Source organism: Halichoeres trimaculatus, unplaced genomic scaffold (genome assembly GCF_033239565.1).
Source record: "Halichoeres trimaculatus isolate MK-OKI-2021-1 unplaced genomic scaffold, fHalTri1.1 fHalTri1_scaffold_20, whole genome shotgun sequence".
NCBI lineage: Eukaryota > Metazoa > Chordata > Actinopteri > Labriformes > Labridae > Halichoeres > Halichoeres trimaculatus.
The window spans coordinates 12,686,176-12,705,967 of record NW_027437198.1 but is presented as its reverse complement, the minus strand read 5'-3'; the positions used below and the strand labels follow the sequence as shown (position 1 = coordinate 12,705,967).

Below are 19,792 nucleotides of genomic sequence, written 5' to 3'. Positions count from 1 at the left end.
TCATTGCTTTAAGGAGATTTCTTCTTCATTTTGCTGCAATTTACCAAGCTGCCATTTTTGACGTGACCCCACAGGTGGAGACAACCAACCTGCAGAGCTGACGAATATACAGCATCATCTGAACTCAACTGGTTCATAGAATTTGTTGCTCTTTTGTGCCTTTCGATGCTGTTAGATGTACATTTTGTGTCCTGGTTAATGGCCCATCTAGGAACAAGAGCTGGAAACTTGCAGTTGCTAGAAACTCTCTGTGCAGCACATCAGATTCATGCTTCGTTATGAAACTATGTTAAACTGCACCCATCAAAGAAACAAATTCATATTCAAATCTAGGGATGGGTACCGAATTAGGTACTTTTATAGGTACCGACCAAATTCTGTCAAAAGTCCCGGGTATCGATTCACGTAAAACCAAAAGGTACCATGTTTAGGTACCTAAATGTATCCTGTGACTGTGAGGTAGGGGAAAAGTAGATGATTTTTCATGCTAGAAATGAACACAGCATTGAAAGGTGATATACTGAAGAATAAATGTGTTAAATTCAGAAAAAAAATAATTTCATTATTAAACAAATTGATATTTTTTACCACATAAACACAAAGAAGTACCGAAACTTGGTACCGTACAGTACTGGTACCGATTGCCAGGTACCGGGCATCGGTACCGTATTGTTTCAAATGTGAAAGGTTCCCATCCCTATTCAAATCCAACTCAAAGATGATTCTCATGAATAAAGAAGCATGAGTGCTGGTAAATTAACCAACAAAACACTGGTTATCACCACATCGGGAGTTTTAAATGAAACAGGGAGGCCTCTGCAGTCACCAAAGGACAGACTCTGTGTTGCTGTTCAAAGCCCTGCAGCTATTTCTGTTGATGCTGATTCTTCACTCGTCAGAGTTAGCTGATATTACGTCCTCTGTGAAAGTCAAACAGGAAGATCTTGTCTTCTTGTTTCAGTATCACTCTGACTCTCACAAAACTAACGTCTGATACAAATTACAAAATTAATTTGATCAGGTTTTTCTTTCACTTGCCCCAGAAAGCTGAAATCTGACCTTTTAAAGCAAAAACACTCTTTTTATAATACTTTACACACCAACACACAATTTAGAAATATCAGGCTTTTCTCTTGTCTGAGTAAACATTCTTCGGTAATTTAGAGACTGACTGAAAGGTTTGTAGGAACTTTGTGTTTTACATTCTTAAAGAAGTCTCTCCAGGGTATTGTCATGATCTTATTATTATTATTTTTTCACTTTTTTTTTTTTTAACCTAAAAACATCTCCTCTCCTTATCAAAAACTAAATAAAGAATGTTTTCAATGACGTAAAGATGAATATTTCATTTAATTCTATTGCATTTCATTCTTTGTCAAAATTAAGCTGTTTTAACTGAGAATCTCCACTAGATGGCGATATCCTCAAACAAATTCTAAACAGTACATTCAGTCCTGGCTGGATCACACTGTGTACTGAGTGAGTGTAGACCTCTGCTATGTTTATAAATAACATACATTAGGGTTTTGTTTTTTTTTTAAATTTATTTTTCGATTTATAACATTTGCTTTGCTTTTGTGACAGCTTTAGGGTATGTTCAGCACCTACTTTTAATTATTTATCTATTTCAGTGTTTTTGCCTTGTTCAGTTTGTTTATTTTAGAGAAAAGTGCTGTTGGAATTAAAGATAAACTGGAAGGAAGAGCATATTTCTAAGTTTATGAGAGGAGCTGTAGATGTTTTTTTTTACACGCTGAAATTCAAACCAATGTCTCTACAAAACCAAGATAGACCAATAACAACAAGACAGATGTGGTATTTCTTTAAAATATTTCATGAAACACAAAAATATTTTTACATTTGCCATTTTTTTTTCACTTTTCATCATATATTGTTGTGTTTCATGAAATCCATGTTTTTTTTGGTGCAGTTCATGTGACAGTGACACAGCAGGATCCCTTTCACTGACTTCTGATACAGATTTGTTAGATTTTTGCTGTTCAGGTGAAAAAAGATTACACAAATTAACAATTCCATTGATATCAGCTCAAAATCTGCAAATTGATTCTCATATAACTCACTTGGACACTCTTTGCAGGTATCAGGGTCTGAACTGTGGAGAAGCAAACAGAGCTCTGACTTTCCTCTTTAGAAGAGTCTTACTGAGAAGTCACTGATGTCACCCGTGTTTGATTCAGTCCAGCCTATAGGTGCTGGCTGCTCCTCTTGATGTGGCAACAGTTGACCTTTAGGGCCACCATACTTGCGTGTGGCTCAATCAGCCTTGTTCACAGTTAAGTTTCCATATGAGCCGTGTATTTTTCCGTCAAAGGAAAAGCAGGATGATTATTCATCAGAAAACACTCAGTATGACCCACATTTGCCCACAGAGGGCGTCAAAAACAGCACAAACCAGTTTCCTTACAGGAGCTTTAACCTCTGTCATAAATAGATCCATAAAAAGAATCAGTGAAGTGACTTTGACATTTGGCATTTCAGTAGCTCTTGTATCTTTGCTGGTTTTGCCTGGTACGTGTTCCTGAAGTGTGTTCAATTAAAAAAGAAATTCTCACTTTGCTTTCTTTTCACACCTAATTGACGTGTTTCCGTGGAAGGTGTCGACACAAGGTTGCTTCTGCAGAATGCAGTTAGTCACTTAAGCTGACACCTAACCCCCCACAGGCAATTTCAGATAATCTAAATACAGGATTCCTCTCTGTGATGATGGCCTGGTTTGTTTTGTAGGTCATAAAGAGGCATCAGTTCTGATTTAAGTCTGTTTTATAGTCTGCGATCCCATCCTGACAGGAGCTTAATGTCACCGTCAGCATATTTGATCTTTGCTCTTCTCTCAGACGTCTTTCAGAGATAACTCTTTAAAAATCAAACTTTTTGAAAACTGCACATGACCCCAGACTTTAAAGATGTTGAAAGCTGGTGTTTGGTGTTTCAAAATGTGTTTGAATCCAGTGTATCAGAGAGCAGCAAACTTCCCTCAGTAAACTAAAAACGACATCCTCTCTGTCAAAAACTAAAACTGCAACTTGTGATCCAACTTTGGTGAGAGCCTCAGATGGCCGCGGTGAGGTGGGAGGAATATTCATGTTATTCTCGAGAAATAACAGAAAAGAGAAAGAGATGGAGGGAGAGAGAAAGAGGCCTGTTGTGTGTCTGTGGGAGGGGAAGGGGGCTCGTTGAGAGGAAAAATCAAACCCACCCAGAGCTCTTCATACGTCACTGTTCGCATCACAGATGTTCCCACAGACACTCGGTGTGGGTTGTGGGCCGAGGCGTGTGGAGAGCCGGTATGGCTTCAATTGGCTTGTTTTTCGGACTGCGTGGCGCATTCTAATCTGTGGGCCCGCTGCTGTGTGCGTAAACGGAGACTCGAGGAGTGATATTTAGTTTTCCTGAGTGGGAGCGGGTTGGCAGTGAATTTTTGATGCCTCTGAGTGCAGAAAAGATCATAATCTGACTCTGATTATATCCATTCATGACCTGTTTATTAATAACTTCTGAAAAATCAGCATTTCGAGCCTCCAGATCTACAAACTGAATATTTAAACTTCAAATTAAAGATGAAGCAGGAACTGAGAGCGTGTTTATCCCCTGAATAAAGGTTTCTTGATAAAAGGTGTCAGAAAACGAGAGCTTGAGTGGGCGTGTTTGGTTCTGTTTCCACGTACACAGCAGAGTATCAGGGGATGTTTTGGGTGGAAATTAGGCTAATTGCGTGCGATATATCTAACTCTCCAAAACACGCTGAGGTTCAACAACACGAAGCCCCGGCGTCCTTTGAGGTGGTTTCTTATTTTGATGTTAACGCTCTTTGTGCGTCTGGATCCCATGAACACCTTCACTGACCACTGTCTGCTCTCATGACTCATTCAGTCACTCCACGCGGGACTTTCCTCCAGCTTTTGAGCCCCTGCTGCCGCACATATTTGCTCGCTGATGCGTCCTGGCAGAATGTTATCCTTGGCAGATCCTCGCACACTTCTACATCCATCCTTACACACAGATGCTCCCGCGCGCTCCGGACGCCCACTCCTTTTTTTTTTTTACCCCCTCACTCTGCCAAGCAGCGTGGCATCTTGAGACGCCCCCGACATTCCTGAAGCTGCTGTCACTTCCTTCCATGTGCGAATCTTTAAATTACACTGACACCTCAAAGTTTGGCACATGAGCGGCTCCGAAAGGCTGCCCCTGCTAGGATCTAAAACTTGAATCTGATTGAATTCATAAAAAGACTCTGCTTTATACTAAAAACATGTCAACACACACGCTTCAGTGTAATCTACTTCCTGTTGTACTTTGGAACAACCTCTAGTCGCATTTCCTAACACACCTGCCCTTTGCTCCACTCATGCGGCAGCGTTATATGTAAAGTTGTGCAATAATAAATAGGAAACTCCAACACCCTCGTGAGACTCGCAAGGACTTAATCGATACAGAAAGAAGAGGTGGAGCTGGCTACCTGGGCGGGGGTTCCCAGAAATCCTCCCAATGTGACGCAGTATGCAGCAACATGCCCGTAGATGGACATACCCGTGCGTAATGAGGAAAGGCCTACGTACGTGCGCTACGTCCCGTGCGTAAAAACAGCAGAACGGAGTGTGCTGAAGCTAAGATTTGTGTTACGAAAGGAAAACAGATTCATAACCCCTTCTGACTTAATATATGCTGTTTATGATCCTGTGTGACAGGATGAATGTGAAACAAACACTCAACTCAGGCTGTGTTTCATTTGAAGACACTTTACTTAAATACACATCACAAATAAAAAAGACAGTGTAAACATTGGACATCATCAGCTCGTCTGGATCAACCAGACAAACTAAATAATTTACACATGAATAAATGCAGCATTGCATGACAATATCAGTTGCAAAAAGTACAAAGAAATACAATAATCATTCCCATTTTCTGCCATAAAAGCAGCTTTCTGGATGCTGTTGTGGTGTCCCGGGTTGAAAGGTCCTTTAAGTGATGTCCAGCATCCTGAAGTACCATTTCTATCAGTCTCTTCAGCCTAAAGAGTTCTCTAAACACAGCCTCAGCTCGTGCAGCTGTCAGTGCTGACCTCACACCAGCTGTTCTCCCACTGCTGCGCATGCAGATCATGACTCCAGTGTTTTTACTTTTCAGTCTCTGAATTTTAGTCTCTTGTCTTTAAAACGCCTCCATCTTGCTTGTGAGCATCAGCTGACAGCCGCTGCTCACATGTGTCAGGACCTTCTGTTTGAGCTGGGCGACCTGGTCCCGGAGCACGGACGCTGTGTTGGAGAGCCCGGCGTTGTCGCTCTTCAGACCTTTCACCTTATCCTCCAGCCGGGCGATGCGCTCCAGCTTGCGCCTCCGGCATTTGGTGGCTGCTAGCCGGTTCCTCAGCCTCTTGCGCTCCGCCTTGATCCTCTCCTGGGTCTCCAAGTCGATTGGGGACATTGGAGGCGAGCCGTCGCTGCTGAGGAGATCCGGCACGGTCTGAGGTTCCTCTTTCAGAGCCACCAGACGCTGCGGATGGAGCCCTGAGCCGGGGAGGGAGTGCTGGAAGGGGTGTGTGCCGTGCGTGGATGTCTGCGGGTGGCTCTGCTGGTGCGGCGGTAAGTAGCTGATGGTGGCTGTGGGGTAGCTGGATGTGGAAGACAGGCTTGTGTTGGGGCAGTAGGCGCTCAGTGTTGTGTAAATGGGAGGTTCAGGCTGCAGGGTGGAGCCGAAGACACTAGAGGCCGCCGCCGAACACGTTGTGACTCCGCCGGCTCCCAGGGACACGTTTGGAGGAGGCATCTGGTTCATCTTGTGCAGCTCGTCCAGAGCTTTAACAAAACCCTCCGCGAAACCCTCCTGCTCATCCGTGATGCCCCGGTTGTAGAAGTACTGTCCCGGGGTGGGAGTGGTGATCACCCCGTTACTGTTTTGGATGATGAGCCTCTCGAGCTCTGGGGACGCGAGCTTCAGGGACCCCACGTCCTGTTGCCCCCCTTGGTACAGGTCTGTCTCCCTCAGCTGGGATTTCAGGTTGCGATATGGCTCTGTCAAGTTCAAATTCATATTCTGCTTTAGCAGTTTGTAGTCGTGCATTGCTGCATCTGAGTGGCCGTAAGCCGACAGAAAAGAGTCGTCATGATAAAAAGGCTGTTCCATCTTTGTAGACATTAAAGTCGTAGTAGAAGAAGTAGTCTTACCAGCTGCTCTTAGAAACACAGTCTCCTTAAAATCAACACAAAGAGTCAGCAGCAGAGACAAGCATCAACTCAGGCTCTCGGCGTCTCTCAACTGTGTCCCAACAAAAATGAATTAAAAATCACTCCAAGAGGAGAAAGAGTGAAAGTTAGAAGTCCAAGATAAAGTGCAGCCCAAAGTCAGAGCTTTAAGTCTTGATCCAGTGTCCGCTTTGCTTCACTCCTCTGAGGGAAAAGTTCAAACTGATCCTGTTTCTGTTCCTCTGTGGATCTGATCCTCTGCAAGACTTGTTGAGGTGTGTGCTGACAGCCCGGGACTCCCTTTTATTAAGACATGGAGGAGCGCAGGCTGCCAGAGAGATGCAGAGCTCTGATTGGTTAGAGAGGTGTTTAGCCCCGCCCACCGAGGAGACGTCAAGTGACGCTAATGCCGGGAAGAGGCGACTGTAAACAAGCCTGTAGGCAAGACAGAGGACCGAGGAGGGATGTGAGCGGAGAGCGGTGTCAGAAATAGAAGAGTTTGGTGTACAATAGCTGAGTTTGTGAGCGTTTAGAGAAGGAACGACTTGATGTTACATAAGAAGAGGGGCTACAGCTCGAAATTTGAAGAAAAATCTCTTTTAATTTAATCATTTACCTCCTAACTTCTAAAAATCTGCTCAAGATTAAACAGTTTGTACTAAATAGGGACCAGCATATCTACAGTCTAACTCTGAACTCATTAGTCATGAATATAAGACCAAATCCCGCTTTATTGACCCGTCTATGATCAAGGCTGTGAAGGAAGTTCTCAGACCTAATATGGGCATGATGACGTAGAAGTTCCTCTCCGGGAGAGCCGGAAAGCCACGCCCCTACTGGGCCCCATTCCAGCAGTAATCCTGCTCCTGTCTAAACCCCAACCGTGAGCTAGTTAGTGAGGGACTTTCTGTCCCAGCAGGGAGGAGGACTGAGAGTTTGAGGATCCTGTTTGTTAGAAAACATGTTTCTCTTTTCCTTTTCATTAAAGTATATTAAAATATAACTACGTACAAAGGCCCAAAATATTTCAAACTCTACAAAATAGAGGAAACTATGACCCACTTAATCATCTCAGGCAGGATAATACATTTTTCTGACAAAGATAAGATTTAAATCTTTAAAGTCTGTCTATGAGTGTGGAGGATTTGTGGTCTGAGCAGCAGGAAATGTGATTCCTCAATAATGCACCTGTCTCAGTAGTGAGAAGGAAACCTTTGTCTCCTGTTTGTAATTCTCCAACGCCCACACACACACACACACACACACACACACAAACACACACACACACACACGCACACAGATGCCTCCAATGTATCCCATATCCATGCACAGACAAAACGAGTCAGGTAAGATGCTTTGCTGAGGCAGGCGTTAAATCCTCCAGCTGCACCTGAGGTCTGAATCTATGATGGTGTTCAGCAGTCGTTTATACCCGGGAACACATCAAAAATGTAGATGTGCGGGGGAGGCAAGGCCAGGAGATGGTAAGCATGATACGACTGAAAAACAAAAATAAACAGGCAAAGGATCAATATGGATTTCTTACTTTCTCCTGTCTGATGTTCCTCCTACATCCTTCAGACGGAGGAAAGCAGCTCCTCATTTACAGATTATTTTATCTTCTGTTCAAGAAATGACAAACTGGATGGACATAATTAAAGAAAAATACATCACTTTTTGTCTCATACTTTAAGCCAGAGTCTCACTTCTGGCTTCAAATTGTGGCATCTTTTGCTCATTACTTTAACTATTTATCATGTTACAATTTCACCTGTTTGTGTCTTTTATTTTGGTTTTCAACATCAACTGTTTATCTTTCTTTAATCTGTACTGACTCTTAGAGCTTTAATCCATGAACTGTTACTTTTGGCGCACTACTTTAACCTCTCTGAACACTTTGTAACATGTTCTCATTGTCAGTTTCAACATGTGGTGACACCTGACGCATCGACAACAGAAGAGGGATTATCGTCACGCCTGTTTGCAAATGTACTCAGCTGTCCCATCCCTCTTGGCACGAATATTGACACCAAATGCAAAAATTGTCCACTCTTAACTCATATAATGTAAAATAAATAGTTAATTATGTACTACACCTTCATTTTATATGAAAAAATCACCAAATTAAACAACAGCACTATAATATTTACAGGTTAAAGAGCAAGTACAGCTCCATCTATGGTTGTTTAACCTTCACTTTCTCCCATCCATTAAATGTATTGATCTGTAGCCGGGGGAAGGGGGCCGGGTCAAGCTTTCAACACATACTCCCTTTGGCAGTAAGCTGTTAAAAACTCTGTAACAACATGTACGTGTTGGAAAAATGCACATCCAGAGATATCTGCTCCAGCAGCCCATGTTTTCATGTTTAGGCCTAAAGCGAATAATCCTGTTAGGGCAGAAGTTACTCAACATGTTTTCACTACGTCACAAAACACAGAATGTAAATCTTCTCGGCTTGGAAAGTTGGCTGAAGTCTGACATCACTTTTTTAGGGTCTCCAGCCTGATGAGAGAGGCTCTATGTCAGGTAATTCTCTGGCATCCAGATGGCTATTTTAAATCTATGCCTTTTTGTCAGTATCCATGGGAATATGAATAAACAAAGGAAAACAACAGTTCCTGGCAGTGTTATGCCTCCACTTTGCCACCTCCCTTATAAATTCTATTCTGTGAGCAGCTGCCTGTTTCTGCTGCTCAGCTCCGCTCTGCTCAGGCTTTGGTTTTTATTCAGCGCTGCGGTCGGGGTTTGACCACAGGTTCAGTGACATTTTGGCACAGCGCAGCGGCGCAGGGTCCAGAGTGGTGAGTGTTTACGGGAACACTCGTGAGGTGGCACCGTGCCATCCTGCCAAATGTTCGTCAAAAACACTCTCGAGCAGTGGGAGAGACAAATGTGTGAAGGCAGATGTACGACGTGTTATAGATTCGTATGTGATATTGTTATTTTGTCCTGAGCAATCCTTCTTAGTCACCACATTAATTATAAACAGGAGTGCTGTGAATTTTGGGTGGATTCAGCTCCAAACAATGGCATGTGGTGATTAGTTCAACACTTCAGTTATCAGGTTTTTTAACAAAAAATGTGGCCGGTGTCTTAGTCACGTCTTGAACACTCATTTCTTTGTTTAGTCTGTTTAGATTTAAAGAACCCTCCTTTAACTTTTGCTAGAAAAGAAAACTGCTCCAGGATTTCGTGTCAACTCTTTTTTTATGCATATTTTTTGGGCAAACATTCAAAGAGTTCCAGGGCAGGACGAGCAGCTTGGCAGCAGACTTGGTTTTAAACAGCCGGGATCGCGTGGACGAGAGCCAAAACTGACAGTGTTACCTGCTCTGGTTCCTGGGTGAGTTTGGGAAAGGCAAGGCCTGAGGGGCGAAGGAAGCTGTTTACTGAAATATTAGGCAAAGTGTGAGCGTGCATGTTATGTGTTTGTGTGGACAAACACGTATATTGCTTCAGGCAGAGTGTACACAAGTGAATTTTTGACCATATCGTGAACATCTGCATGAAGGGATAAGACGGGCAGATTAAGTGGAATGTTTCTCGACTTAAACATGGATTAAAAGTGTGATTTTATGACCCCTGAAATAAAAAAGTAAAACAGATTCTCTGCCTCATGTTCTTTTAGTCATATAAAGCCAAAAAAGCGATTAAGCTTACATTTGGGTAGTATTAATGAAGCGGAGGGAATTAAAGCTCTTGTGAGAGTCTGCACTGACTTTGGCGCCCCCCCTGGACAAAACGTGATGACTTATATCCCTCTGATGTCATGATTTCTGACTTCAACTTCACCCTGTTTTATTTCTTAAGTCTGACTTGCAGCTGTCAGAGTGGAAATTTTAAAAAAGCCCTGAGTCATCGTATCTGACACCTACACTGCGGCAGAGTCGACACGCTCTTTAAATCATTACATAGAATTAATCAGTCTCTTTCTGATGCTCTGGTTTGTTTTTCTAGGTCATAAAAAAGCTCAGAATCAGTTATTGTCTGTTTTATGTGCAACTGACAATTTCTCACGGGAGCTTTAAGTTTTGTCCTTTCTTTACAAACTTGTGATTCCACACTCAGGAAAATCCCCGTTACGTCTTCTCCTATAGACCCTAACAAAGCCTGCTCTCACAATAAGGTGTTTATGGCGAGGATCGAGCTCTTCTCTCCTCACTCAAATCGTCCCATTGTGTCTCACCACCTCTGCACAACTCTTCTTTTGTCAGAGCGGGTGGGCAGCAGCCTACTCCTCGTCTGCTTTTGGACAACGCGGGGCCCTTTCTGTTGGTGCTCCATCTCCGTCCCTGTGACACAGAGCAGCCAGGGCCAATGAGAGGTCAAAGCCCCCAGCTCCAGAGACTTTCCCCTGACCTTCACGACTCCTCCAAACACCCACTCAGCAGAAAAGGAGTCGGGGTGAGCGCAGGGAGAGCGGATGGGCAAGGGGACAGAGAAAGACAGGCTCAGTCAGATGAGGTTTGTTTGCGGCTGACTCCTTCGTTTGGACATAATGGGGCCTCTCATCCATAGCGCTGCTGCTCTCTTTGTGACTGTGGTCACTTTATTGCCAGGTCTATTAATAGAGGGATCCATCATGCTTTACATCACCACCATTATCATCCTCGTCAACATCACATGATGGTGTTTTCCTCCTCTGCACTCCACACTGATATCAGCTCTAATCTCATCTAACCTCTATGTGCTCATTTTCTTCTCAGGTTAAAGTTTTTCAGCCTTAGACCAGAGAGAGTGTGTATATTACAGCAAGGTCAGCTTAAGTTCATCACTGAGCTCTGCTGTAACAACACGGTGGAACTGAAATTGTTTTTTAAACTAAACATACAGTGACCAAGTTGTGACTTATTTCCAGAAAACAAGAAGAGAAAAGTCATGTATTTTGGGAAGGATGCTTCTCAAATGTTACCTATGAATTTTACTTTTACTTTCACTCTGAGTGGCACAGGGTTTATTTTTGTAGTTTCCCTGCTTGGATCCAAAACCAAATTTCTCACTAAATCCTGGACAGGCTGAAAGAAATCCATTCAAAGTTTGTTTAACTGCATTCCTAAAACTTTGACATTTTGGAAACTGCAAAGTTGGTTTTCTTGGTCAGGAGTACAGACACATTTTTAAATCTGAAGTCTTCAACTTTTTCATGTTGTTGTTGGTTAATTCAGGGGCTTTGATTTGTCAAGTCATACAAGGACGCACCGGTATCTTCCTAAAGAAAACGGAACAGTTGTGGCCAAACTGGTAGCATCACACGCAGATGTACAGCCTATCGTAGCCTGGCTGTAAATGTGTGTAGTCATATAGATTTGCAACAATTACACACTACCACCTCTGCTTGAAGGCATCAGAATTACCAGTTGGTTATGTGAGTTGATATTTTAAATGGAACTTCAATATACCAGTTAATTGGGTTACTGTTGGCCTAGCAGTGTTAAGTCTAGTTTTTACATCAGCACTGTATTGCTGATAGTCTACGTCTGCTGGTGGAGCTAGCTCTGCTAGTGATATGCTACAATCAGAAAAATAATTTGTGACATTAACCCAAAGACTCTGTGATCCTGTGCTCAAGTAGGATAAATATGTCATACCCAAATTTATGTTTTCAAGGAGTTATGTCACCGTCGGACCTGAAGGATTCTGCAGTAAAGTCTGGGGTTTTAATAAGGTCGAAAGTTTACATTGTTACCACCAGGAGTCAATTTGATTTTGGGTCAGTGGTGATGGATAAATAAAACAGTTAACAAATAAAACAGACAAGACTGAAACATTAAAAACAGTACCTACGTAAAACAAGATCGGTGTTATGTGGCCTTGATAAGCAGGAAAGTTACTACCGGGAAAAAAGAGTTTCTCTTCCTGATTGTTCCACTTTTTGGCAGTGTATCTGAGGGAAGCTGGTGAAACTCACTAAAGAGGTGATGGCACAGGTCAGTCACAACAGACCTCGTCTTGCTGGGGCTCGACACATCAGGCAGGGAAGTGCCCACAAGCCCTGCTACATATCTTCACAATAGCCTGAAGTCTCTTTTCAAACTTCAAACGTGTCGATCCATAAACCATTGAAAAAGTTGGATTCAATAAAACATCTGCAAAAGAGTTTTGGTTAGAGTAAAACCACTGAGTTGACAATAAAAATACATTCCCTGATGGCGCCTTTTTCCAAATGTTATTAACCTGATGCTCGAATGTATGTGACTCAATGGGGAATGTCTCACTTTTGGGGCTGCCTCAAGTGGACACCTAATGAACTGCAGTTTTTGGGACCTCAAGATCCCCCCTTCATTTCTCAGCCCCAGAGGTGTAAATTACAAGTTTGTGTCACATGAGCTAAAAATTGGTTTGAGGAATTGAAATTTAATTTTTCTGACTGTTGTTAGTACTTTGTGACTCGTAATTTTTTAGATTTTTTAAAATTTAGGTCTCAAATCACACTCTAAATTTACTTTTTCAGACCAGTCAACTGAGAGGCAAAATAAAAACAATTTTTCAGATTATAAATGTTGAGATAATTTGTAATCTGAAGCAAAGCTTTGTGACTCTAAGAAGTATTTAAGCTCATATCCAGGGGTCTGATATCAGAGGTTAATGGCAGCTTTGTGAATGTTGATCTAAAAGCAAAAACATCTCAGAGATGAACAAAAAGCTGCAAAGGATAAGCTTTTATTCTGATTCAAGAGCTGTTCTGTTGTAGTTGTTGATTAGAAGGTGGGGGTCAGCAAACAGCTGTGTAAGTACGTCTGTGCATCCTTTCTTATTTATTTCTACCTTTAATAAGCTGATTTGTTGACACAAGTTTGACACATTGTAGGAGTGAAACCACCAGGTTTACCAGGAGACCTCCATCAGCTAAATGATGGACACATGCAGGATTTAAAATGCAGCCAAAGCAAATGAAGAAAAAGATCTTGCTGATCTTGGAGGGAAAAACACTGAACCTCCGCCCATGCCCCTGGCAGTGCACCTAGGAAAAGCAGCACACAGTGAAATCCAAATGAGCTGCAGCGGAAAGTCTGAACATCTATCGTTTGGAGACTGTTTTTTTTTTATCACATCTCACTGAGTTTTTAATCTTAACTCTTTCCTCTCAGTGAAATCAAACACTAAGAGACTTCCCTGTTCCTAGCAGAGGAACTTTAAGTGTCAGCAAAAGGACAAGCTGTCATTTTCATTCTTCAAAGACTTTTAACTTCTGTGTGCATCAGCTGTGTCACGACCTCTGTGCTTACTTCCTTATGATGAAAGGGTGGAGGTCAGAGCGGCCCGTAGGGCTGCCCGTGGTCTCATGCACTGCGCTGACCGCAGTTTGACTTACAGAGGGAGTTTTTGGGACTTCTTTACGAGGTCTGATGTCCGCCCTGCTCGGTGAACCTGAACGTTTCCTTGAGGAGCCGTGAGTCAGGTAGAGGAGTGGGGCTTCAGGGGGAGTGTTGGCTGAGATCTGGAGAGATGGAGAGAAGGGAAAAAGTGAGAGAAGGAGGGTTAGTCAGTAAGAAGTGTGGGTCAACATGAGCAAGTGTGTCCTCTGGCTCCCCTTAGTCCTCATTTAATCTGTTCTGTGTCCTTTTTCTGTTTTCAGGCCTGTGATGCAGAAACTTAATGAACGCAGAGTGTGTGTCCCAACTGAGGGTTATCAATCTATCAGTTACTGTTGTTTACGCAGATCTCTCCTCTGTGTGTGTGTGTGTCTGTGTGTGTGTGTGTGTGTGTGTGTGTCTCAGGGGAGAAGGGATTTAAGATAACTAACATTTTATCCCCACAGCCTTGAAGTGGTAAATATAAAAACTGCAACACACACACATCGGGTCCATAGTACGCTCGCCGTCTGCCAAGCTACTTTTATAATTTCCTTTGAGTGGCTCCTCAGATCTGCTCTGGCTCTGTCACACAGCCACAGTTGCGTGGTTATGTGTTTGTTTCCTTTAATTCTTTATCTGCCACATGCTCAGATCTCAGCTCTGGTTTTTATTAAAACAAAAAGCCTCCATGTGCACATGATAAAGCTGTTTTTCGAAAACATTTATAAATCATAAAGCTCCTTCTTTGTAAGGTTTGAAAGCAGCTGCTCCCACAGGTACTGAATAAATCCACAACACATGATCCGTTGTCATATCTATGCTCCCAACAGACTCCTTGAACTTTCAGAAGCAGCAACCTCAGGATTATCAGAGCTCCCCAAAAAATGAGTCCTAAACATTCAAAGCTCTCCCTACTGACAGGCTGCAGTTTAGGTTGTAAAGCCTCTTTATGTTAAACCAAGAAGAAGCAGTGTTGAAAAACTGAGCTCATGCCAATAAGCAAAAAACTGCAGCTATCTTTATATCCAGCTTCAAAGCAGAAATAAACATCTTTACCACCAAGTTCAAAAGTCAGTTTTGGTCCTAGTAGCTCGTTCTCTATTCAGATGAACTTCAGGGGGTGGGAATTTTCCTAACTCCTCCTTTTATAGTAGGTAGACAAGGAGGTTTATAGCTCTTAGCCAGGAGGCTTGAAGCCTTTGTGCTCGTCAGATCCCTTGTTTCCGGTCCGTTATGTTTTGTGCTTGCCAGTCAACAGAAAAAGATGGCGACTCAGGGCATATCGTGAAATTGGGGCCAGATGCGATTGGTCATAAAGCTATTAGAGAGATGTTGGAGAAGGTTAAATATTTAGGCAATGTGTGGGTGATGTATGGGTGATGTATGCTGGATATACATTACTGCACAGCAGACCAATCACAGGGCTAGCAGTTCTTGTGTCGATGCAACTTCAGTTACAGTTTGGAGGAGGCAAATGTGAAGCTATGTACGTGAGTTTATGCACTGGATCCGGGCAATGTAAACCTAGAGTATGGTGTCAGATTGACACAGAGGTATAAACCAGGCGGGGAGCAGATGGTATGGCAGTATGGGACGACTCCCATGGGGTTTGCCCTCAGGTGGGTGGCTTGGGTTCAGCCTGTAGCCTGTTTCCCGAATGTCATTCTCCACTCTCACCCTGTTTCCTGCTCTGCCCTTTGTCCTATCCTATCTAATTAAAATCATAAAAAGCCCCAAAAATAACTTAAAAATTTGGTATAAACCAGGCTTAACCAGAGCATAGGAAAAACAAATAAACATGAGTCAAAGTAAAAGATCAAAACAAACATCCAGTAACTTCTTCTGAACCATATTCTGAGTCTTAAGGGTTGGCCGAAGAGTTCACTTTCTAGAAAGTTTGCTTTTGATTTATTTGATGCCATTAATCAGAGTGCAAAGCCTGCAGCTTCTGTGGTGCCGCATGTGGAGAGGAAACAGTGAGAGTTAAGTTACCAAGCGACACATTTTGTCTGCAGGGAAATAAAGCCAATGCGTAAAAACTGCAGTTCCTCGAGTGTCCACTTGAGGCTGTCTCCAAAAGTGCCAGAAACCACACACACATGCATTCAAAAAGCTGATCTTTACAGCAGAAATAAACATGACTGTTTACAGTCTGGTTCAAAAACACGATTTGAGCCTGAATAAACTCTCTATCAGCAAATACTGGACAGGGGTCATTTTTGTAACTCGTTATTTTTAAAGCTTTAAAGGTATTTTGTAGGGGTGCACTGATCACAATTTTCTGGACGATCACCGATCTTTAAAAAGCCTGACCTGTCGATACCGATTTGGGCTGATACTGACTTTTATTATTTATTTTTTATAACTGACAGCATGTACCTTCAATGTTCCAATCTTATTTTTTGAAAATCATTAAACAATACATGTGAAACAATAAAATCTTTATGTCTTTACTTAAACAACCAATAAAGTGTCCTGAGTTTTAGGTCACAGAGCAAAAAGCAACAATGGCTGGCTGTAAGACCCTGTCAGAGGTATATAAGATCTGTTTCATAGAAGGATGGGCCTTTCACCAATCACCGATCCCCCAAAGTTAAGGAAATTGGCACCATCGGTACATGTTTAGTACTTTGGTTTCTTTTTGTGAAACAGCAGGAGATGAAGGCACATGATTCCAAAAACACGATGAAACAAAAGTTAAAGGTCTTTTTTTTATCACCCTCATATGCTCTCCATCCCCTCCTCTGCCCCTCAGTCAGCACTTTTCCTCCTCTTCTGTCTGAGCTCAGTCTCATCCTCAGTCTGGTCTACTTCCTGGTTTCCCTCCGAGTCACAGTCCAAATAAATACGACGGAAACTTTGCTCCAGACACCAGGATGTCATACTGGAGGTAAATCCAGACCAGGGAATCCCTTCAGGGGGATGAATAATGAGAGGGTCATGACCTCAGCAGGAAGGACGTCACGAGCTGATAAGTACAGAGAGGTGAAGAAAATGAGTCGATGACGGAGGAGTGAGTAAGTTTGAAGTCACACACACACACACACACACACACAAACTTTCAAATGTTATTAAGTAATAAACACAAACACAATTAGTCATAAAACACACATGTGCTGTGACAGAACTGCTCAGGTTAGGCGTAGTTCACGGAAAAGCCAGAGCCAGCACTTTCTGGGGGCAAACACTCACATGCAAGTTTCTTCTGTCAACACAAAGACCGCAGATTTTACACTTTGTCTGCGTAGGCAACTCCTGCTAAGCCTGAGGGAGCTTTGGCGTGATCCTGGAACTGAGCGCCATTCCTGACGCTCGGGACCCGGCACGTCTTCAACAAGCCGGGACACGGACGCCCTGGAGTGAATACATGCCTGTAAAAATCATCCGACACCCCCACAAACACCCACAGATTTCATCCACTCCTCACACACGCTGCACTCTTACTCATGTATGTAAATGCACTTTTGCTGGTGCACCACCTTCTGCACAAACAAACAAACATAAACAGCTCACGGTGCCCTGCTCCCCGCCTCGCCTCAGCTCAGCTCAGCCTGCTATCAGACATGTTTTTGTATCTCACCTCAGCTGACAATTACTGTTTGCGTGCCGGACAATGATCTCGTGCAGAACGGGAGCTCGGGCTGGTATTAGGAGCAGTTTGCAGCTTCTGCAGGGCGGAGGCAGGCAGAGACAACCACAGGCAGCGTAATTAGCAGTTTGTGGTCTGTAACGCGGCTCGCTAATTACCTCACATTTAATGTAGTTCACCTTAAGTAGTGCATTTAGGAAGCTCTGCTCCCAAAATAGATGCCTTGAGAGTCTGGTCTGGTCACAGATCAGCGTTTTCACGGCGCTAACAGCAGAGTTGTTTACAAATGCTCCGAACAAGTATGGTACCTGGTTATTTCTGCACAAAAACATCAAGATTTATACGAACTGGAAGCTGTATTTTGTTTTTTGGAGGTGTATTATGAAAAGTGAAACCACACTCAATTCTGAGGCGAAATTTTGGAGATGTGGACAAAAATGACAAAAGTTTCACAATATTAACAAAAGCAGGGACTTTTACAGTGCTTTTAGGATGCTTGACAGAGTATGTCACACAGATAAAGGTGAAATCAGAAACATACAGAGATACAGAGAGGTAGAGGTCACAATAGGTTTTGAGCTGAATTTTAAATGAGTAGAGTGAGTGAAAGTTGCAGATGTCTGGAGGAATAGAGTTTAGAAAGTCGAGGCAGTGATAGTAAAAAAGCCGTCTGCCAAAGGTGAGAAAGGTCCCATATTGTGCAAAAATTACTTTATTAAGTCTTTCAGTGAAATTTGTGGGTCTTTGGCTTTCCTCCCACCCCACAAAATGTGATATTTAATGAAAAAACCTGTACTTAGTAGTGCTTGTGAATGTAAAATCCTGACCTAAAACGAGCTGTTTGGATTTTGGGGATTTGCTGACATCAGCGATTCCCTTTTTTGACCAATCAGGAGCAAGTCTGGCCTGATTGGTCCATCAGAGCGGATACTCCCGAACCCCCTCCCCGCCCACTCCTCTCCCTGCTGCTGGGGAGAAATATCTCCAGCAGCGGGGAGGTGAATACTAAAGTTGAAGAGCCATCACTGCTTTGTTTTTGGCCGTAAACAGCCACATAGTTCCATGCACAAGCTTCCCATCTCGGAACAAGACAAGACTAAGTGGCTAGAGTTCAGTTATCAAGGAAATGTGCCAGCTACACTCAGTAAAACTGTGCATGTGTGTGCTAGTCACTTCACGGCTGAACTGCTTTTCCAACTTTGGACAGTACAACAGAGAGCTAGCAAATAGACTGGTCCTGAATCCAGGCGCATTACTAACCATCCACCAACAAACCTGGGACCCTGGAAATGTGAGTATTTTAAATGCTGTGTGCTGTGGAGCAGATGTAAGTGCTTTTCCTTAGTGTCCCCCCTGTCTCTGTGTTAGCTCTAGGATGCTAACTTTAGCTGTGGTTAGCCTGCTGTTTTAGCCTGTAATGTTAAGGTAAATGAGCTTCGCTGTTTCCTAAACATTGTGCACTCAGAGCTTGTGGCGCCGCTCTCAGTGACGGGGAAGAGCGGGGCGGTATCAGCGGTGGCTCATTTACATATAAAGGCCACGCCCACTAAATCAGAGCGTTCTGAACAGAGGGGCAATGAGAGCCTGGAAACAATGCTGCTGTGCTTGATTTATTGGCTTTTTGGACCAAAACATGTTACTACCATTTCATGAAGACATCAATGATCCAGATTAAACTGCAGAAAAGGAGCAGAATATGGGACCTTTATGAGTAGGGATGCATTGATTCAACTTTTCTGGTTCCGATACCGATACAACCAATACAAATACCAGTACCGATTTGATACCAGTGTTAAATAATAACCTGCATGCCCTACTGTGGGATAAGACTGGTAATGTTTTGGGAAAAATGCAAAACATGAGTATATGGAATTACCAAAGTGAATATTTATTTAAACTGTAAAATATTTATATGCTTACCATCAAAACAATTCTTCAGAATTGAAGGACACTTTGGTTTGAAGGAGAGAGCTGAAGGGTTTTTACAGTATCTTAACACGGGCTCTAATGGGGAGTCCTTCACTTTTGGGGCCAGCCTCAAGTGGACACTCAAGGAACTGCAGTTTTTCTGCTAAGTCTTACCACAGAATGTTGCTTAGCCAAGATGACTCTTTCAAATGCCAAAAGAAAGGTTGATGTCAGGCACAGAGAGCAAAAAAGGAGGCAAATCAAAGAATAGGTTCAGGCTTAGTGATGTCCATCTTCAAGTCATACTGAGGGTTTCAAACTGCCACCTCCCTCAGATCAAATGTGGCCAAGCTGTCTGAGAAGAAGTGCTCTCAGGTGTCTGTCAGCAATCATCCGGCAAGAAAACCCAAATATGACTGTAAATAATTCATATTAAGAAGAACAGCTGTTCAACAGTTGAAGTTTTTTTTATTTTTTGTGGAACACCTGAAGTGGCCCCCTTCTGACAAGGCTGGATGCTTAACGTCCCTCAGGTGATTTGAGCTTGAGACCCCTGTTTTCGGGTGCAAGCATCAGATCCTTGTCTTCCTCTGAAGAGGGTTTCTTTAGATTCCAGCCGGGTGTTAAAATATGAGATTTAACCGATGAGTCAGCAGCAGCTCATTTTATCGAGCATCCCTCCCAAAGAAAAAGGTCTTCTTGATCTCAGAGAGTACAGTTAACGTGCGGTTGAGAGAAGCAGATGTGGGATTCAGCCCTTGTTTGTGTGTTTTACCCACTCATCAGAGAGAAAC

General features: G+C 43.0%; 1 protein-coding gene across 1 annotated transcript; it reads right to left on the bottom strand.

Annotated features, from left to right (window-relative positions):
• Positions 1-4,741: 4,741 nt before the first annotated feature.
• On the bottom strand, positions 4,742-6,493 carry junbb (JunB proto-oncogene, AP-1 transcription factor subunit b). The gene has a single exon (XM_074697352.1). The coding sequence runs from the start codon at positions 6,154-6,156 to the stop codon at positions 5,173-5,175; it is 984 nt and encodes a 327-aa protein (XP_074553453.1). The 5' UTR covers positions 6,157-6,493; the 3' UTR covers positions 4,742-5,172.
• Between the last annotated feature and the right edge of the window lie 13,299 nt (positions 6,494-19,792).